At 36.7% G+C, this 22,211-nt stretch overlaps 2 protein-coding genes across 9 annotated transcripts in view; both read right to left on the bottom strand.

The window, feature by feature from the left end:
- The window catches only part of rab11fip4a (RAB11 family interacting protein 4 (class II) a), a 38,593-nt gene extending 22,957 nt beyond the window's left edge, over positions 1-15,636 (bottom strand). Inside the window, exons 1-3 of one of the 2 annotated variants that reach the window (XM_059557143.1) lie at positions 15,388-15,636; positions 8,612-8,699; positions 5,934-6,019 (exon numbers count right to left, since the gene is read on the bottom strand). In XM_059557143.1, coding sequence (XP_059413126.1) covers positions 5,934-6,019; positions 8,612-8,699; positions 15,388-15,540 — 327 coding nt within the window. In that variant the 5' untranslated portion in view covers positions 15,541-15,636. The remainder of the gene's footprint in view (positions 1-5,933; positions 6,020-8,611; positions 8,700-15,387) is intronic. The other variant, XM_059557144.1, reaches the window with a different exon arrangement.
- A 1,001-nt stretch (positions 15,637-16,637) lies between these two features.
- Positions 16,638-22,198, bottom strand: LOC132148238 (coilin-like). 7 transcript variants are annotated; one of them, XR_009434915.1, is made up of 8 exons: positions 21,877-22,198; positions 20,778-21,789; positions 20,314-20,403; positions 20,131-20,178; positions 19,985-20,054; positions 19,754-19,842; positions 16,960-17,080; positions 16,638-16,886 (listed from the first exon to the last, which is right to left on the bottom strand). XR_009434915.1 is itself a non-coding variant. In XM_059557147.1 (7 exons), exons 1-7 carry the CDS (start codon positions 22,140-22,142, stop codon positions 17,021-17,023), a joined length of 1,626 nt encoding a protein of 541 aa, XP_059413130.1. In that variant the 5' UTR covers positions 22,143-22,197; the 3' UTR covers positions 16,879-17,020. The 7 variants fall into 7 exon arrangements, 6 of the variants coding, with proteins under 6 accessions (XP_059413130.1, XP_059413129.1, XP_059413131.1 ...); XM_059557147.1 differs by having other exon boundaries at positions 16,879-17,080; positions 20,131-20,180; positions 20,325-20,403; positions 21,877-22,197; XM_059557146.1 differs by having other exon boundaries at positions 16,879-17,080; positions 21,877-22,197.
- Positions 22,199-22,211: the final 13 nt, after the last annotated feature.

The raw sequence follows: 22,211 nt of genomic DNA on the forward strand, positions 1-22,211 counted from the left end.
TAAACGCTAATTCCAAATATTAATAAATATTATAATAGTTTCTGAAAATTACAAAAATAACATTGTAAGGACATTTTTGTTTACAGTTTAGAACAAATGTGGTAGTGTATTAGGTCTTTAAAATCCTGGTCCTGAAGAAAACCTAGTTTTTGAGCCACTGGATAAATCAAGGCAAACAAGTCTCTTCAGACAGCTAAAGACATACACAAACAATGTAGCTCAATGCCCTTGGTGCTCATTTGTTTTATATTAAATTGTGAGGCTGGCCATGTCTTTATCTGGCAATAGTACACCACTGTGAATACAAAACAGAAGTGCTCAAAACAATGACTACATTTTAAATCTGCTGCAAAGTGACAAAGTGCACAAAAGTAATACTCAAGTAGGCTATATTACTATGAAAACAGACCAATTCCTGCTGTGCTCTGGGTTCTAAGCAACACACTGACATTTTATCTAATGGTAGCAATGTCAGGCAACCTCAAGCTCACACTGGGTGTGACAGTCGGCTTCTTGTGGTGTGATGCCATTTTTTATTTACACAGTTGTGACAGTGCATACACTCAGAACAGGGCTGCTCACACCAGCCCAGACAGAGAGAGGAGAGGAGACAACATGATAAACACGGCCCTATGGTGTGTTGAAAGCTTGATGGCAGTGAGTGACTCAGCGGGTAGTAGTACTGCACAGCATCCCCCAAAAATGGGTTGCCTTTATAATCTGACCCTGGATCAAATGACAAGGTCAATAACTTTTAGATTTCCTTTCATTTGGCACACACATGACATGCAACATCTGTCTGCACAGGCAGTACTGACAGACTACATCTCTTTTTTTATTTGCCAACACTTTTATATTTTAATATCAAACTAGTTTCATCGCGTTGTTCCATAACTTTCCTCTCTGGAAAATGAACGTTGACTTTCACTGTATGGATAAAAAACAAAGAGACATATTTCAAAATATCTTCTTTTGTGTTCCACAGAAAAAAGTAAGTAGCTTTGGAACAACATGAGGGTCATTTTGATTTTTGGATGAACTATCCCTTTAAGTCCTGCCAATTAATACACTGATAAATGCAAGATCACAATGACAAACATATTTTTTAAAACCCATTAAAAATCAATTATGGCTACTGTTCTTACACAATAAATCTCCTCATCCTTCTTCCATCCTTTAGGCTCACAGGTAACAGGCACTGGCCTGTGAAATTCAATGTCACATCGAGCAGAGTTGCAGTGCTCCTGATGAAGCGAGCGCTGCGATGCATGAAAGCCACGGGCTTTACTCGCACCGAAACATCTTCATCACACACTGTCTCTGTGCATCTCATTTCAACATGCGTCTGTGCTTGAAATACCAACAGCTTCAATCTCCACCTGCTTAAGCACCAATCTGCTTCATAGTATCATCTGTATTCATTCTACTCTGAGCAGATACAGGTACTTTATGAGATAATCCATTATTCGAAATCTCCTGAGTTGGTGCGACCTGAGATACAGACAATAGAACAAAACTGATGAATGCTCCACAGAGACAGATGCTGCTCTCTGCTCTCTATACCACTGAACCCTTCAATCTCTCATTCTCAATGACAGCCAAGGACATTCAGTCTTGACTTTCCCAATCACCAGCAGTAAAGTCTCTTCCCCTCAGATTCAACTTGGTCTAACCAAGTATTCACCTTCCTTTACAGTAATATAAAACGACAAGACATTGTGTACAGACACTGATGTTACAGGCAGAAAGCTGAGACTACAAGACAATAAGAAAAGAAAAGAAAATGTAGCCTACTCTCTATTCCTTAGATGTCAACAACAAAAGAGATGATTGATATCTTTAGTAAAATGAGCTCACAAGGGACGACCACCTCAACACATGCTCTCTCTGTGGTTATCCATCAGTGTAATCAATGTGACAGGCTCATTAGTGCTCTGACTCAACGATCATTCAGCAGCAGTCACTCAGAAGAAACATCTCTGTGTTCAAACTCAATCACGAGTGATCTGTACCCAACACTACATACACATACACGCACATACTATAGAAACTCAACTATAGAAGCACTTTTGTCTCAGATTGTGTTTTTCTTTCTTTTCACTAAAACATAGCACCTTTGGTATAATTAATACTGTAACAAATGTATTGGTCATTGTTAGTTAATGGATTATATGCATTAAATATAGTTAACAAATGGAAACTTATTGTAAAGTGTTATAATTTCAATATCTATTGTGTGAAAATTACATAAACGTACAAATTACGACTGTGACTTATTTTGCGATGTAATTTTCACCACAAACAACACTTTTTCCAGTAATACTTTTATCAAACGTTAGTGTACTTGGTTACCACAGAGAAAAGTATGAGTATGTTTGTGTCAGTGGAGGATATCGTATTCACATAAGTAGCATTAACAGACCAAGTAAGCCATTAACTGCTCTCAAGCAGGTCCTGTACATGAGAGGTAATATGCTTGGTCAATCTGATCAGCTGTCTGAAACCATAATCTCTAAAACATGCTGTGTGTGCACAATGATCTACACAACTGTTAAGACATTGATGTGTTCGTATGACAGTGACTCTTTGTGAAAGAAATCACACTACACTGCTGTGATCAGAAAGCCTTGCAATGACTGTGCTACCTGACCAGTGAAGAGACAGATATTACAGACACAATATCAGCAAATGGCAGCTTAATTGCATCTTAGTTTAGTTACAATAGCCTATATTTCTATGAAACACACGCTATGTTCTGTGATGGAAATATTAGGGTCATTCACAGATATTCTCTCTTATAGTGTCTTGTTAACAGTAAGAGAAAATTAACATGTCAATAGTTTTTGTTTTTGGAAAAAGAGAGGGAGGGAAAGAAGGGGAGGGAGAGAAAGAAAGGTGCTCTGCAGAAGATCAATGCAGCGCTTCAGTCCAGTGTTCATTTGAAGTGCTAATAGAAGAGCTTGCAGCAGAGCACAGAAAGAGCAATGCAGATGTCATTTGCACATCCTCGCAGGACAGCAGTCCCACACTTTAAAACTAAATAAACAACCAAAAAAAAAATTATAATAAAACTGTACAGCAGGAGGTACCCTTGAAATATTCCTAATACCTGCACCACCCTTTTGCGGTTTGAGTGAAACACATAACATTTCCTGTAACTACTGGAAAGTGCTGGATTTTCCAGAAAGCAAATGATCAGGTATAAACGACACTAAATGTAATAATTTACTACAACATTCTGCTCATGCTGTGAACTGATCAAACATGGCTTGTTTTAGCAGCACATTTAGCTATAACTCTTTTCTCTTCCAGGTTTTTTTATATGAGAGCAGTGTGTCTTCAAATAAATGGCAATATGGTTATGAAGCTCATTATTATATTCCTAATGTTAATGAATGTGTCTTTATCATACTGTAGAGGAGGCTTGTTCACTACTGCTGCTGCTGCTGCAGTGTTTAATATTCACAAGAACCAGCTTTACTCAGAAATGTACTGTCTGATTGATAAAATGCTTAAAATTGTCCATTCATTACTCTAATGATTAATGAGCTATTTTAGATTACAACCGATGGTGCATAATACAAGTGACATTAGATCAGTATGTTAATACATCTGCATAATGCCATTTCTGAGATTAACAACTAAACTAATCTGTTTTCTTTCCAAACACTGCCACCTAGTGATGATGAAACACTGTTGCAATTACCTGTTTTATAGGGTAAAACCTTGTGCTTACCAAATGATGTTAACTGTATTGAGGAAATGAAAACGTTTTCAAAACTAAGCGTTGCTACCAAATAAAAAATGCTGTTCATTAAAAAGAGCAAGAAACGTTTTATATCAAAGTCCAGCAAAAAACACCTTACAGCTAGTAAAGATGGATTCTGTCATTAATCACTCAGCCTCATGTCATTCAAAACCCATAAGACCTTCGTTAATCTTCAGAACACAAATTTAGATTTTTTTTAATGAAATCTGAGAGCTCTCTGACCCTCCATAGACAGCAGTGACCTCATAGCCAATATACATGCATCAGATTTTGATATCAAAAGGTCTTTAAAAGCTCTAATAAAAACAGTGTGTGATTAATCACATAATAATACATCTAAATGTCTTGGTGTACAGTAAGTGTCTATGGATGTCAGGATTGCCCTCTACTCTGGCTGTTTGACTGACAGCTCCATTGAGTCTTATATATACAGCATGTTGACAGCAGCCATTAAAAGGTCTGGTGTCAGGTTATGTTTTACAAGGCTTCAACTGTAACTCAAGCACTAGCCTGTGAAACAGTGGCAGTATTGATTGCTGTGTATATGTGAGTGAAAGCTGACATGTTGGGGATGCATTTTGCCTCCACTTATTACTCTCATCTATCAAGTTCACATAAGCCAGGCACTGAATCTGTATGGACGAAAAGAAGGTCGTTTCTTGTTATATCAGAGAACAATACATGCCTCTTCCATTAAGTGTCCTAATGCGTCTAGACACACTGCCAACAGAAGTGCTTATAGTTTCTGGCTTGCTGTTGGGTTTTAACTGCCTCCATATGGTGCAAATGAACACAATAAGAACAAGCAGGAGTGCATGTCCCCTAGTAAAGTGAAACAAAACATGTACAAACAAATATATTAGCCCAGTTCAAGCAAACCATAACCACTTCAGTGCTAAATTACATGATAGTTATTTTCACAAACAGGGCAAAATTCGGTAAAACACAAAAACATTTTCTTCTATATTATTGATGCTATTTCCGCTGGAAAAGCATTTCTCTGTGCTAACACATACACCAAACTTTTCAAGTATTTAGTCATCTCTCGACAACTTCTAGAGTTCTAAAATCTTATTTCACAGTAATGATATATCTCATGATAAAGTTATTTTTGCATTAAATAACATCTTTATGATATACAATTTTTTGATACCATAGAAATTTCACAATTCTTGTTTTCAGTGTCAATATCACAAAAGACTAGTCTAAATAAAAATAAAAACAGAAATAAGAAAAAACAAAGACAAGTAAACAGTCAGTGATTAAAAAAAAAAAAGAGTAAAAAATTAATTACAAGCAACAGGACAAAAAAAAACGACAGTAGGACTCATTAAGAATTTATTATAATTTTTTATCATGTTATCATGTTTGATTTTGTTAGTTAGCTGTATCATGTAGTTATTTTTTTACCTAATCAAAATAAGATTTGATTTGAGGCTGAAGTTTGAAGTTTGATTGAAATTCAATGCAATGCACAATAAAAAAAATTGAAAATTATTAAGAACGAATTTATCTGATGTTTTAAATGAACTCCTCAAATAAATAAGAAATGCTACATACATAACATGCTGTTACACATGTGCCTCTGCTGTGTGCTTTCACTTAAGACCTTAATTGTTGTGTTTACAAGGATACTTGCAAAGATAGACAAATGTGTGTAACCATTCAAGGCCTATACAGCGGCAAAAATAACTGTTTAATACTCCCTGACTCTATGAGCACGTCTTCACATGTGTATGCCTCTCTAACAGCACTCAAAAACATTCTCTCAGAAAGCATGTGCATATAGCACAATGAGTTAGTTCTCTTTCGCTGCTGATTGCTTTAAAGGCCTAAATCATCTCATTTAAACAGCAATGCTTAAAACATGCAAACGCTTAGTTATCATGACCACATAGTACAGCAACAGCATGTGAGCGTGTAACTGCAATAGAGACGATAGTTCTAGTAGCTCAGAGATCCTCATTATTATTGTCAATGGCCATTAATTAAATGGGATGCAATTAGGTGCATGTACACAATGGTAAACAAGCAGTCTGTTCAGCTGAGCGGACTTAATGTCTTGGGCTTTTTGGGGAGGGGTCAACAATATAATTAGACACTTCATGTGGTTAAGTAAAGACAACAGCATCAACTAGCCAGACACATTTAGAAATCTGCCCACCTGATAGTAGTAGCCATTGTCCGTCTGGTATGGTTGTGCACTGATGTTGGGGGTCCCAAGTGCTGATTTCAGGATCTCCTCACAGCCTGAATCATAAAAAAAATATATATATTAGTCCTGTCAAGACATGACTCATAAACAAGAAAGAGATGATGCCCAGGTTTTACCACAAATTTCATGACTACGGTGCAAATAAATAAATATGTAGACATGAAATATGGATTTGAGTTGCCTGTATATTTTAAAAAATGATCTGTCTATTATTAAAAATAGTTAATAGACCTAAAACAAGATGGCTATAGATTAAGTTTGCATCACCACTCCTACATTAGATTAGAAGGATTTTAATGTATCTATCTATTTTTCATTAGAGAAAAAATGCTTCTCAGAAATACACTGACTAATTCAAGAAATGCGTCTTTCTCACTTAGACACTATATGGCTATTGTACTGTATGTATAAATCAGCTTCTGTCACTTTAGATTTCATTCCTCTCTTTGATGACATCATGTGTTTTCTCAAACCAGGCATGAATTATTAATCTAAACCCCCTGTAAAATTTACAGAATCTCTGCTCTACTTATGAGCTTTAGAAAAAAAACCCTGTCAAGGTTTACCAAATTTTGATAAAACTAAATTTTAGCACTAGATATAATGTTGAAAAGAAGAACTGTTCTCTTAAATATATGGCTAAATTGTCTCAAACACACAAACCCATCTGCAGAAATACAACAAGCTAAGTAAAATGTCATGAATAAATAACAAACTGAGAGGCACAGCAAAGGGCAGCTCTGGCCTCGAATCCATTTATAGTCACATAACACAAAATGTAGTGAAGGCTCAGTGCTCTGTGTGACATCTCAAGTGGGCCACAGCTCGCCTTGGCTCCGGGAATGTCTTGAATGGGAACATACTGTGGGCAATACATAAATATATAAAGCCGTGCACAATATGCCTGTTATAGAAGAGCAAATATAGACCAATGACCAAACTATACTAACAATCCTGCACCACACACAACAACGCTTTCTCCTCTGGGACCCTTAAAAGTACAAACATATGCTTTGGCTTTGTAGAATTGCTGTGCATGCCGGGGATCAGGGATTGGGGGATTCATTAGGGAAAGAGTGAGTGGGAAGACCACTGGGGCTCATTAAACACAGGACACTGGGGGACAAAGTCTCTGGGCCTGGAGCCCAGTTGGCCTGCCTGTGTCTCCCTCTTCAGCCACTTCCAAAGAGCGCTGGCACACAGACGTCCTACCCGGGTCCCCGTGCCCGCTGGCAGATCTCTGCTGCATTAGCTTGCCAAGCAACGTGAGTGTCCCTGGCTGACAAATGTAACCCTGTTTACTGCACTTTTAATGACAGTGAAATAGGGACGAGCTAGACAAGGCAATAAGTGTCACAAAACAGCTATAAATAATGTGAAATTAGATTGCTGAACCATGATTACGTAGTAACTTTGTCTACCTAAGAAAACCTCACAGTGATGCTTGACACTATAATCAGGAATAACATGCCCCCGTCTTTTAACCGGGAAGCACTACCCACACTAACAAGTGAATTACTATGCTGTCGTTAAACGGGAAAATGTTTCAGTCTGATAAATGGTTCATTAAAGGCACACCCAGAGATGCTCGTAATTTGTTGTTCAAATGTGGTTATTTTCAATCAGGGAGATCAGCGGTGAAGAAGAGATCTCTAATCAGATTCTGCTCACCAAGGCTATTCATTATCCATTGCATTTCTAGATTTTCACCAGACTCACAAGTCAATGCAGAAGGCTTTGGGTTCTTCTGATTAATTGTTTAGTAAAATAAAGTGATAGTCTGGAGATAAAATTGCACAAATGTCTGGAATGATGTACAACATGCTCTTTTTAATTCAGGGACATCTTGTCTGTCTAAAAGAACATGCTGTCTAGCAACTAAGCTTTAATCTCTGGAGAGCCCTTCACTTTGTGCTGAACCTAACAGCTGTGTGTGACAGAACAGAAGAGATGAACATTTAGAACATTAAAGGAAGGTTTATATATAAAAATACATTTCATAATCAGTATTTCTGTCATGCTAAAATAAGACACATTCACCTGATAAGCAAATTTGTATTTTAGTTTTTTCTACTAAACTAATAATAAATATGCAAATTCATTTTTTAAACCATTTCTATTATTTTTTTTTTTTTTAATTCACAGCCAAAAAATAAAATATTTATTTGAAGTACTACCAAAGATTTTAGGTTTATATTTGCACATTCATGATTCTCTAATGTTGGTTAGTGATCAAATGACATGCAGTTAAACAAAAGATTTTGTTTGTTTGTATTTTTAAATTATTTTAATTTTAGATTTTCATGATTTTATTAATTATTAGCTTATCATCATCTCATGCACCAACTGCAGTTCTGTCACGAATCCCAGTTTGTGATACCCGAGGTAAGGTATACACAATACATTTAATTTTCAATAAAGTACATTTTTGATAAAAAATAAATAAATAAATACCATAATACGACAATATTTTTGTCATGTAGCTATGTTTTTTACTGTATGTTTGCAGTCATATTTCAGAGATTTTTTACCCTTATGTTCTTAGAATCCCTTTCATCTAATGCAAACAGATTCATCAGTGGTATTTATGGGCATGAAATACTGTTGTAGGAGAACCGTCCTCTTACCTTTGATTGCAAACACTCCATGACAGAAATCTTTGAAGTTAATTCTGCCATGAGCGTTGGGATCCAGGTACTTGGCAAACTTCTTCACCTGAAAAATAAGGACAGTTGTGAGAACCGTAACCACAAAGTCACCTTGATGATGAGGACGATCACATGTTCAGTATGGTACCTTACTATAAATAAATGAGAGGATGTGCGTATTATCAGTGGTCAGCTTCACCTCCCACAGATGAAGCACTGGTACAGCTGCTGTCAGGACGTGTCGGCGCTGTCAGCAAGTCTTTGTGATGGACAGCTGTCCAGGTGAAAAAGACTGATCCCGACATACTGCTGACATGTGACAAGACTCTCTTACTCAAGACGATTTGCCTTGGTCAAGCGTAGCTGTATCTGTTAACAGTAAATACTGCATTGCTCACAGGCTACTATATCATGACTTGATAGTTTCAAACTTTCCCTAAACAAAAAATAGACCATTGTTAAATCAATCAAATGAAATGGAATAGCATAGCTCAGATAATAAATGGTCTTGGAAGAATGTAATGAGATTTCTAAGTCTTTTTCATGGTAAATGGTAAATGGACTGCATTTATATAGCGCTTTCAACAGACCACATGGCCATCCAAAGCGCTTTACAATTTGCCTCACATTCACCCATTCACACACACATTCACACACCGACTGTGGTGTCAGCCATTCAAGGCGCCATCCAGCTCGTCGGGAGCAGGTGGGGTTAGGTGTCTTGCTCAAGGACACCTCGACACTTGGTCAAGTGGAGCCGGGGATCGAACCACCAACCTTCCGGTTTGTAGACAACCTACATGAACCACTGAGCCACTGCCGCTCCATCTCCATCTCCATTGGATCTTACACACAGCTATAAGAAACAATTATTAAGTAATTAAGGAGACCTCATTAGTCATTTTTCTTTCCTGTGGGAGGGCTGCCAGACATGTTTATGAGAGTTTATGAGAAAACATTCCATGGTAACACAGAAGCCATCGAAACTGATTCCCACTTCACACACGGCTCCTTGACGTCACTCCCTTCTAAATATATTCTCCTCCAAGAAGAGAAGAAGTGTTCTTGACAAACGCTCAGTCTTGCAGCCCTCTGCTCAACCTGCTAGAGTGATTCACCACACTGCCACAGAAATAGAGGCATTTCTAGCAATAGCAATAGGATGGAGAGCTGAAGCACAGCAGTCATGGAAGCAGGTGATGCATCTCTGTGATGGTGCATGCACACACCAAGAGGAACACACGTGGACTAAATAAATCACTTGGCCCAAATGTCTCTTCTAGCTCAGCCCAGACAGAGAAGGAAAAAGATTCAGAGAAATATAACATGTACACTACCATTTGGGGTCATTAGTGTTTTTGTTTTATGTATACTTTTATTCAGCCAGCCAAAAGTGGCATTTATAAGGTTACAAAATGTTTCTATTTTGAAAGAAATGAAAGAAATAGATTTTCACAATTGTTTTCAATATTGATATTACATTTTTCTTCAGCAGCAAATCATATTGTATATTTGGAATGAATTCCTGAAGATCATGTGAAACTGAAGACTGGAGTAATGATGCTTAAAATTCATCTTTTAAATATATTATATTTTTTAAATATATTAAAGAATTAGAATACTGTTATTTTGAATTACAATAATATGTGATAATATTACTGTTTTTACTGTATTTTTGATCCATAAGTTCAGTCTTGGTGAGCATAAGGGACTTTCTTAAAAACTTAAAAATCTTACCGACCCTAAACTTTTGCATGTTAGTGTAAACAGTATAGATACACATACAAATATTAAAAAGCTTAAAACCTGTGGCCCGTTTCATAAAACAAGTTTCCAAATAAACCAGGTTTATTTCTGTTAGTCTGACTTATTTAACTAAAATAAACCTGGCTTATTTGGTAAACGTGTTTTATGAAACAGGCCCCTGGTTACATAGACTGTTTATAATATCATCTGCATATCAGAGTTATATAAAAAAATGTCCTGGCTCTTCCCAGCGGCAGTGAATCAGCTGGAACGGCACTCTCTCATGTGGAAGCGGAAGCTAGAGATTATGGTTTATAAAGTTTAAATATGTATATTTTTCCTACAAAAAAGGAATTATTAACCCCTTGGAGCCATGTGGAGCACTTTTTATGATGGATGGATGCACTTTATTGGACTTCTATTGAACTGTTAAATATCAACAGCCATTCACTGCCATTATAAAGCTTGGAAGGAGCAAAGACATTTTTTTATATAATTGTATTCGTCTGAGAGAAGAAAGTCATATGTATTGAGAGTGAGTAAATCATTGGGTAATTTTCTTTTTTAAGTCTCTTTATTGGTCATACAGGTTTGAACGTTGAGTAACCAGTGACAGAATTTACCCTTTCAGTCGAAATGTTCATTTACTTTAGAGCAGTTGTGTTCAGTTTACATAACTACAAACTGGTGAGATCAGCATAAATAAAAAATTCACACCACGCCCAGAATATCTGCAGGCTGATTCTAAACTCTTTGTTTCTGTGAACTCACTGATCAAGCAATAGTCTTTCATCAGTCTTCATCCTCACAGTCAGTCAGCATTTGTGATGCATTATGCAACATTTTGGTTGCCAGTTTTGCATTCTGTTTTACGTTTGAGCCTAGAAAGGTTGAATAACATCTGTGAAGATTAAATTAAAGCTTGGTCTTGTCACTGTGTTTTCCGTCATGATCCCTGTCAAGCAGTGCTGTTGTCAATGAGTGTTGAATCAAGGGCTCAATGTTAGCAAGCACTCTTCAAGGCCACCCCAGTGCAGCCTGTGGGAGGGGATGGAGAGCACAGCACACATGTTCACCACACGTTCTGCACTGAACCATCCTCGTGCTCTTCACGCATACCAATCACAGCAACCTCATCATTAGGAAACAGACTGGAAGAGGAGATGGAGAAGGGGAGGGGGGAGACGAGGGGGAGGAAGAAGGAATGATGCTGAAGACTAGATGGAGGATGAAGAAAAAAATTAGCTGGGAGAGGAAAAGGAAAGGGTATGAGATAACAGCAAATATAAATGGAAGAAGGGATGGGTATAAGGTGATGACATTAAGAGAAATGTAAATAATGGAGTAGAGAAAAGAATTGGAGGAGGCATTGACGAGAAGCTAGGAGACAGTCTTCACAAACATTCAAGCTGCTATCATGAACTGCTCCTCACAACTGTGAGTCAGAATCTGTGACTAGCACCACGCAGAGAGACCAGTCATCTCTGACTGCACCTCCTGCTGTTACATCACTTCCTTCTGCACAAAGCACTCAGCTGTAGCACTGTAACTGGTACAACCTGGCACCAAAACAATGATAAATACTACTTTATAGCCATTTTGTTCATTGCACTTTTTACAGGATTATTATTACTATTTTTCCATATTCAGTTAGATTAAATTGTGATATAATTCAGCTAAGACATATATACAAAAATGCACTAGCATTCAGCAATAGCATTATTCTTTTTTTTAAGATAGTAAACCCCCTAAAATAAAGATTTCTATTTAAAATAAAATAAAACAATTAAAATGCTTTTCTTTTTAACCTCCTATTCAAAATCCTGAAAAAAAAACTATTTCATGGTTTCTACAAAAATATTAAGCAGCACAACTGCTTTCAACATTGATAACAATAAGAAGAAATAAGAATTGTTTCTTGAGCAGTAATGCTGCATATAAGAAGGATTTTCAAAGGATCATGTGACTGAAGACTGGAGAAATGATGCCAAAAAATCAGCTTTAGCATCACAGGAATAAATTACATTTTAAAATACAGTATATTAAAATAGAAAACATTAATTTTAAATGTTAAATATATTTCATAATATTACTGTTTTTACTTTATGTTTTGATCAAATAAATGTAGCCCAGATGAGCGTAAGATAATTCACATTTTTTTAAATCTTATAGACCCCAAACTTTAGAATAATACGAAAATATAATAAAAAAAACTGAAACTGAAAGCCCATCCCCAAACATTCAGTATCTAAAATCCATTATTTGCCATCTCTGGTGTACACTAGGTTTAGTGTGTATCTTACCAACCCCAAACATAAGTGTATATTAATAACAGAAAAAATAAACATACCCAATAAAAATAAAGAACCTACAAAAACAACTAAATCGTGATGTATATAACATATAAAATATTTACAAAATGTTTAAAACATCATATATAATGTAAAAACACAGTTCCACATTATAATGCACAAGTCATTGAGAGGTGATCACATACAGCTAAACACTGTGCGTTTGTCCTATGCAGCAGTAATTATTTGTATTTTGGTTTTAATCTGTATTTAAGGTTTAGAAAGACAAAGAGTCCTTCCTCTTTGTGCCCACTATAAATCAGATAAAATCACCCATTTGTCACCACTGCTGACTCCTGCTTACTTCTCACCATGTTTAGCAAGATAAACAGCCCCACGGCCTGACTCGGTATAAAAACATTCTGTAACAACTCAGTGGGCTGGCATGGGATTCATTTTTGAAATCAAATGAGATAATCTTAATAATCCAGGCCATGCACAACATCAAGGTTTCCTGAAAAAGATGTAGGCAAACTGAGGCAGGTTGCTCATTTCGTTTTCATTACTGCTTTCATTACTTCGTTTCCACTGAGACTATAGAGACTCGTTTTAAATGTCAAAGAGCCTTGAGGCACCTCAATTCATTATGGATTAAATTGAATGTGTAAAGGAAGCCAATTAAACATCTTAATCAGCTGAACAAAAAAGCAAACGTCAACCAAGAACGGCTGCACATGGTTGAGCAGCACACAATGCAAAAAAAAAAAGACTATAATTTGTGTCAAGTAGAGAAAATACTAATGTATTACCAAAATCTCCAGCCAATCTCAAAATGACCCTGATAAATCTAGATATCTTTCTTAAAGTCTGTGTACACTTCAGATCCAATCACTACCTGCACTAACTTAAACACCACCCTGCTTTAACTGTAAGGAAAGGCCTCTTCAGCATCCTCAGAGTGTTAAACTTCAATTGCCATGTGACAGCAAAGGAAATTAGCATTTTTATAGCCGTAATTTCTGCTGTTTGTATGGTGCCTTCATATCAGCCTAATGACATGAGAAAGCACATTCTGGGGTTCGTCTTCTCCTGAGTGATTCTTATTAAAAAGAAAACATAAAAAAGGCCTCCTGACAAACACAGTGTGGCCCAGTTGGGCAGAAGAAGAATAGTCGTCTCTGTAAATGAGAAAAAGATCATGAGGATTAGCCAAAGCACCTGTGTTTCCTGTCATTATGATGTTTGTTTTGGTCACGCTCTAATTACAGGCAGATCTCTGGAGCAGACAAGCTGATCTGACAGATCAACTCAAAGATCACTGCAAGAGGGGAACGCAATCACACGCTTTATTGTAGCATTAAATAAATCCTTATGGGAGTCAATCGTGTTTTCATTATGTTGCCACTTTTAATTGATTTATTAATAAATGTAGTAGAACTGTGTTATTGAGAAAGTCCACAGACACATGCTATATTTTGATGTCAGAGAGCTGATCGCAACTGAATGCAATAAAAGACACAAACTCAACTGATATTCAGCAGGAGCAGAACTTACACAGGGCAGCGGATATTGACTAGTCACTCTGAGGAGAGATGCTGTCCATTAGACAGATTTCTATACAAAAGCATTCATTGGCAGCCCATCAGGAAGCACAAACTGAACACAAACTACACAGCCAAACCACCGGAGCTAGGAAAGCAAGGTCAAGATCTACAGGAAATCCAGTACTTCTCACTGCTTGAGACAAGAACTGTTCTAGAATGATAGAATACATGACATTATGATTTAAAAATAAAATGAAATTAAATTTCATATTTTGATTAACAAACTAAAATGGGAAGTGAGGAATGGGGGGTGGGAGGCTGGGTTTACCAAACATGTATTATTTGACAGGCTGGAATTTTGCAACATAACAAAACTAGGTTACATTTTCCATGAAATATTTTTTTGAATACTTGAAATAATAAACTGTATAATAATTCTTAATGTTTTGCATGTCCTGTACAGGGAGTCAACTATCCATTCTCAAATTTTCTCATTTAAATGCCCAATGGCCTAGTGCAATTAATATTGTGAAATAGCCTATTCTTGATATAAAAATACATTGTATGGGTCAAAATTATATTTTATTTTATGCTAAAAATCATTATATTAAAGTTAATATCATGTTACATTAAGATATTTTGTAAATGTCCTACCATAAATATATAATTTTTGATTAGTAATATGCATGGATAAGATTAAGAACTTCATCTGAACAACTTTAAAGGTTTTTTTTTTTTGCACCCTCAGATTCCAGATTTTCAGTTTCTTGGCCACATATTGTCTAATCCTAACAAACCATACATTTATGGAAAGCTTATTTATTCCGCTATATCATATGCATTCATATATACATATGAACGGTTGAATCTGCAAGTGATGCTTGATGACATCACAGTTGATGAAGGAGAGTGAGGAGACAGTTGTCTTGGTTACTTGGCGGAAGTGCAATTATTAAACTGCTAAGAGCCTAAATAAACCATAAACCTATAGCACCAGTCTGGCACCAATTACAGAAAATAAGATATGTGGATAAACCAACCTGTTTGCACAAATTTGGAGAAAGCGTTTTAATTGAACCCAGAGACTGTAAGTAGGGTGCAAAAGTGCTCCGCAATTTTAAAAGCCACACATTCCGAAACGAGGTAGTGAATATATAAATAGAGAGGTTCTTACTTCATCTCCCTGGCCGAACTGTAGACCGAGGTCCACGAAGTGCTCAACACGAATATATCCGTCTGCGTCCTCGTCGCACACGTCGAACACTTCTTTGAGCTTTTTCAGGAAACCCAGCAGCTGCTCTTGGTCGGGGAAGACACTGCCGTCCATCCTTGTGAAGAGGCGCTGTATTAGAGAGGCTGGGCAGCTGCGAGCGAGCTCTCCATCATCTCAGCCTCGCAGCATCGCTTCAGTCCGGCTGGAGGAGAGCCTCGGCGCAGCGGAGGAGGAGGCTTTGACGTCGCGTGTGACGCGCACGCCTTTAGCTCGCTTGGATTGGTTCACGCAACTGACATAAGTGTCAACGAAACTCGGATGGGATTGAATTAAGAGAGAACTGATCACCAATTAAAGAGGTTTCAAAACAAAAGATACGATACATTATCGGCTTTATCCGTTCATGTTCTCTTGCTCAGGGTGTCAGCACCACTGAATGGATATCAGTTCATACATCTGTTCAGAATAATATTCTTACTTCTAATCACTACCAATGTTGGGAAGTTTACACCCCCCTTTCGGAATCTGCAAAATGTTAACAATTTTACCAAAATAAGAGGGATCATACAAAATGCATGTTATTGTTTATTTAGTATTGACCTGAATATTTAACAAAAACTATATTTACATGTAGTCCAGAAGAGAAAATAATAGCTGAATGTATAAAAATGAGCCCATTCAAAGGTTTACATACTCTTGATTCTTAATACGGTGTTGTTTTGTTTAGTGATAGTTGTTCATGAGTCCCTTGTTTGTCCTGAATAGTTAAACTGCCCGCTGTTCTTCAGATAAATACTTCAGGTCCAACAAATTGGTTTTCCAGCATTTTTGTGCACAAACATCGATTGTATGATTTTGAGATCCATCTTGTCCACTGAAGACAACTGAGGGACTCATATGAATCCATTACAGAAGATTGAAAAGCTCACTGATGCTCCAGAAGGAAACACAATGCCTTAAGAGCCGGGGGGAAACATGTAACTATCTTCTGTAGCCTCTGAAGGGCAGTATTAAAAAAAAAATAGAGGAACCTTTTCAAGCATATACATGTCTAACATGTTCACTTATTTTTGCACAGTGTAACAATACCATATAGGGAAAAAATTATTACGAACAATACACACATGCTTTAGTCTCAGTTTTGTTGCTTGCTTTTGTGATGACACTACTTTTTATTTTCATTCATCTAAAGACATGAATTGTATATAGTCTTTTTTACTTTCAACTTTATTTTTAAACCGAACAAATTAACACACTAAATTTCCTTCTCAAAAGCAACAATTAGAATATTATTTACACTAAGTGCAAATTGTGACAGGTGAGACTGACAAAGAATTAAGCAATTCGTATTAAAACCTAAACCTATGTAAAAACAGCCTAGGCCAACATTGTTGGCTATTTGCACTCACTGTATAAACACACACTCATAATAAATCACCTCTACTACCATCTAAAAAAAACTATTTATTTAACTGACATTGAGAATAAAATTTAAAGTTAATACAATATAGAAATAAGCTGTTTCAACAAAACAGCATTAAAATAAAAGGTTGTCCGAGTAGGTCTGGCTCAGTTAACATGTTTTGTATGACCATCATCCAACATTCTCCACAATGAGCCGGGGCTCCAGAAGAGAATCCCAGCGCTCAGTCAGCTGCAGGAAAGACATCAAAGAAACGCTTGTTTTAGCCTGCCACAGCATACACTTGTACAAAGAATTGCCCTTATTCACTTCAACAATTAAAAGGGATAATCAGAAAGCAACATTTGTTTGGGATTGGGGGATGGGGTTACAATCCAAACTACAAAAGAGGGTTTAGAGCTTTGCCAAACTGTGCTCGCAGCAGCACTGTCAGGACACTGCATGTGTTCAACACAAAGCATATACACATTTATATTCCTTTGAAACTTGTGTCAAATGCACTTCACCAGCAAGTGTTGTAATTATGATCCGTAATCTGAATTTAAAATATAATATAAATCTGAGAAATAATTAGTCATGGTGCTAATTAGCCCAAAACACTCTTCTTACTACAAGCAATTTTTTTCCATACGACTACGACTGCTGATATCTGAAACATCTCCCTATCAATAATGTTGGGATGCACCAATAGCATTTTTTGGGCCGATACCGATTTTAACAAAACATAATGGCTGATTCCGATACCGATATTTTTCACTTCTTCACTTATTTGAAATTTTTCAAATCATGTTTTAAATCAGCAAAGTTCAAAAACACCTATATCAAATTATACTAACAGTTGTACTGCTGCCTCATCAGATCATTTCTAATGAACATGGACTGGATCCATTTAACATTCAGCAGGCCTACATAAATACAACAGAACAAAAATACTTATTAAATAAACAGTGCTTTTTAGGTAGGTTTTAACAGTTTTCAGGTACAGAAATAAAGTAAAAACATGTAAAATAACACTTCACTGTATAAATTAAATACATGTTAATCCATCTTTATTGAAAAAGGCCCGGTTTCACAAACAGGGTTTAGCGTAAGCCAGGACTAGACTTTAGTTAAATTAAGTTATTTAAGAAACTTTTTACAAAAATGTCGTAGAAGAAATGCAACATTTACAAAAAAAGCAACTTTTATAAAAATGTCAAAGAACAACGACACTGACATTTTCAGATATGTCAGGGCAAGATATTTTCAGTTGAGACAGCTCAAACGTGCATTTTAGTCTGGGACTAGCTAAAGTCTTGTCTGTGAAACCAGGGGTTTATTATGATTAATCTTATAATTTCTTTTCTCATAGTTTTTGTACGTTTAAATATGTATGAGATCTCCTTTACTAAGGCGGGACTCTTATTTTGATGGGTTTTCTAGTCTACGGAGGTATATGGGATAGGAAAGCAGGCAGTTTGTCAGTTTATTAAGCACCCCCTGAAATGGAGATCTGTATATTTTCGTTTACTGTTAGTTGTAATAAGTGTTTTGTGTAATTGGCTGCATGTTGATGATAAAATGCAACTGAGAGAGAGTTTAATGAGCACTTTTCGTGCTTTTTTTTGTTAAGCTTTTATGGAGATTCTTTTTTTTTTTTTTAGTGAAAAAGGATGCAAAAAACTTAAAACATCAGTAAAGTTTTGGTCATCATTCAGATGAGGTTCGCTACACTTATGAAAGTTACAAAAGTTATTTAGTCAAGAATAGTGTGCGATTTTGTGTCTTTTTATTTTTTATTTTATTAGCATTAAAGTGCAGACAGCAGCGCTAGGATTATGCAACAGACATTATACATATCAGTGCCTTTACACAGTTCATTAATAAATCATTGGTTTGTTTATCGGCCTTTTTCCTTATATAGCCGATATGCCGACGGTTGTTAATTGAGGAAAAATCTTCAGATAATCGGTGCATCCCTACAATAAAGTTAATAACAAAATGTAATTTTGTAAGTGTATGTGTTTTATATAACTCATATTATACACATATTCATTTAATGATAAGTACAATGGCCTTTGTTTAGTAGGACCCCTGAACAGTTCATATGTATTTCCAATCCACTGTAAAACCGTTTTAATAAGTAGATAGATCTGTCCCTGAATTCTGATTGGTCAATTCAATGTTGCAGACATTCTAAAAACCCATATGATTTGGGAGTGAACTTGACGTGGGTATTATGTAAGATTTATAAGTATATTCAAAAATGAAAATGGACAAAAAAAAAAAAGAAAGTTCATCCCTGTTGTCCTTTTAAAGCAAAAAAAATGTTTTTGCTTGAAAACCATGCTTTATCTATGCAAATGTCTCTCCTTTTTCAGAAGAGACTATCATTTCACTTAGTGGTTTCCAATCCTGGTCCTGGAGAACCCCCAACACTGCACATTTTAGATGTCTCCTTATTCAAACACACCTGATTCAACTCATCAGTGAAGACTCCAAGACCTCAAATGTGTGCGTCAGATAAGAGAGACACCATAAACGTGCAGTGTTGGGGGTTCTCCCGGACCAGGATTGGGAACCACTGCTTTCACTGGAGACACAATATTATAGAACTCATATTTTAACCTGAGGAAGCAGTTTGAAGTTGAAAGTGTCTTAATGATGGATTTGTTTCTCACTAACACACAGCTTGTTGCTTCAGAAAAAGATTAATTGATGGACTGGAATTGTGTGGATTATTGTGACGTTTTTATCAGCTGTTTAGACTCTCATTCTGACGGTACCCATTCACTACAGAAGATCCATTAGTGAGTTATTGATGTAATGCTAAATTTTCTTCAAATCGGTTTCATGGAATGAAGAAACAAACATCTACATCTTTAATGACTTCGATGCTTATTTCTTTAAGAGAACGTTCTGTACCTGTGATCCATGTGTGACAGCATACTCCACTCTCTCAGATCCATCAGGGTTCTGATATACCAGGTCAAACTTGCCCGGTTCAGCTGAAGCTATAATAATAAAATATTATTAGCCATAATAAAATAAAGTATTGCTGCAGAAGGAAGATTGTGTAATATAGCAGCTGCAAACCTCAAGGCTTTAAATTAATAGAACTGAAACAGTGGCAAACAATTTTTTCTTGGGCGATACCTTGAGGTTGAGAAAGAAGTTCAAGCTCCATCACTTCTGTTTGAGGATTGAATGCAATAATCTTCGCTTCCTAAATAACAACAGCAAACTGTTAATTTACATTACACACAACACAATTTGCATTAAAGAAGTGTATAATGGCCTACTTTATAATCAGACACCTCTGGTGTGTAGTTCTCAGTCAGCTCCAAAAGCTTTAAGACAAGAGAGAACCATGAAAAACACAAAGACAACTTACACGTGGACACTGAATCTAGAAAGAACTATCAAGGCATAAAAAAAAAAAACACTGAAGTATATCTATTATCATATATCATATCACATTGTACCTTAAAGGCGATTTTTTGGCCCACTGCAGGGGGAGCTGCCAGCAAGGGTAAAGCAGTGTAGTCCCGTCTGGGAGCTATTTCAGGTGGATTCTACAAGAACACAAAAAATTACCTGTACGGTGATTAATATGTAAATAATAAATGAATATAATCATGTACTTATAATTTAGAATATCTATTATTAATACATAGAAATGACTTAAAAAAAATAAATAAAAAACTAATACAAATTCGCTGAAAACGTTACTATATTATACTTTTAAGAAAATGTTACTAAGAAAATCAATTTTTTTGAGTAATCAAAAAAACACTGATTATCATTACATAATGACCTGATAAGCAAACAAATACCTTTTGAACGATTAGGTTATTGTGGCATCCATAATTGTAATCGCGATTAGAAATTTTATGAATTGTGCAGCCCTAGTAACAGTATCTTCTTCTTATCTTCACTTTCAACTCACCTGCACAATAAAACTTTCATTAGTTAGAGAATCGTTCTTTTTCTGCCGCTCGCCATTTTCATAATTGAAATGAAAGTCTTGTTTCCACGGTGTTCCCTTGGCCCTACCAAAACCTCCTCTCCCACTGCCTCGGCTTGCTCCTCGACCTCTGCCTCTCTCCTGACCTCTTGTGTTTCCTCGGTCTCTGTTTGCTGCTTCACTAACACCAGGGCTCAACCCAACAATGTTCAATCCCATTCCTTGAAGGTTTGGTTTCTTAATCACCAGATCTATTTCACTGGCCTCAGAGTCTGAGCTCTCTGCCTTATCCTGAGGCTTATTAGACACAGAAGACGAGACTGACTGAGCTGTAGCTGAGGAGGGCAGAGTTGCTACTTCTGATTTCTTCGCTATGGTTCTGGCTTGGCTGGGTGATGACGATGAGGAAGAGGAATCTGTGGAGCTCTCTCTGCGTTGTGGAGTCTGTAGTGGAAGTTTTGAGGTTGTGCTAGATAGTTTAGGTGTAACCAGAAGCCACTGTACAGAAACATTGCTTTTGGATTTCTCGGTGTCATCCGAAGAAGATGTGCTTTCTTTCTGTGACTTTTTGGCAGCGCCATTCTGCTTGGGTTTAGGTTTTGGTGGAGGGGTTTTATAGTGAGACTCATCCTCACTGCTGTCCGAAGAACTTGACATTGGTTGCCGAGTCTTGGCATACGTTTTTTTGTCACTCGTAAGGACAGCAGGAATGCCTTTCCTGTTGTTTTTAGTAGAAGACTGGGTTTGAGTCTTCTTTTGAAGGGTGGCATGTTTGGTGGCTGACTCTTCTACCTCTTTCTTCTTTTTCTTCTTCTCATCCTCTGCTGGTGCAGAGCCATTGATTTGTGCATCTTCATGTTTCTTTTTTTTACTTAAACCTTCGTTGATCTGCGTTTCATCCTCTCTTCCTCTTTTCTTGGTCTTTGAGTTTTGAGCTTCAGGGTTCTGGTAAACTTCTTCTCCATTGATGTAAACAGCACTGGATGCCTTCACCCTGTCAATAAACATGATAAATACTTATACAAAGGTCATTTAAACTAGCATAAAAGTTCGCCATATAATTACATAATACAGTTCTTACCTTATGCTATCATTATCACGTACAATATAAATACTTTCTGTGGGAGGCAGGTAGCAATCCTCTATATACAAGTCTAAAATAGTCCTACGGCTGTAGCCAAACTTTTCCTTTATGATGCTGGAAAGATCTGCGACAACTCGGCATTTGTTTAAGTTCACCAGCAACCAACACATCCGACACTCAGGTGTCGCGGGAGGAGGATAATCAAAGTATAATCTAACCCTGACAGAATTGAGACTGGAGGTGGCCATGCCCGAGCAGTGCATTGAATGAGGATGATGGAGGCGCTCACTGTTTTAAACACACACTCTGCTGCTCTCTCTTGGTGTGGAAGA

The sequence above is a fragment of the Carassius carassius genome, chromosome 1, assembly GCF_963082965.1.
Source record: "Carassius carassius chromosome 1, fCarCar2.1, whole genome shotgun sequence".
Classification (NCBI taxonomy): domain Eukaryota; kingdom Metazoa; phylum Chordata; class Actinopteri; order Cypriniformes; family Cyprinidae; genus Carassius; species Carassius carassius.

What these genes read in the sequence shown, in the direction of transcription:
- LOC132148238 (XM_059557146.1), bottom strand. Translation starts at nt 22,142, where the DNA reads ATGCACTGCTCGGGCATGGCCACCTCCAGTCTCAATTCTGTCAGGGTT. An exon ending in GCCAAAAAATCGCCTTTAAG is followed by an intron (nt 20,179 to 20,313) that starts GTACAATGTGAT and finishes CTTGTCTTAAAG; the next exon opens with CTTTTGGAGCTGACTGAGAA. An exon ending in CTGTCACACATGGATCACAG is followed by an intron (nt 17,081 to 19,753) that starts GTACAGAACGTT and finishes TCTTTCCTGCAG; the next exon opens with CTGACTGAGCGCTGGGATTC.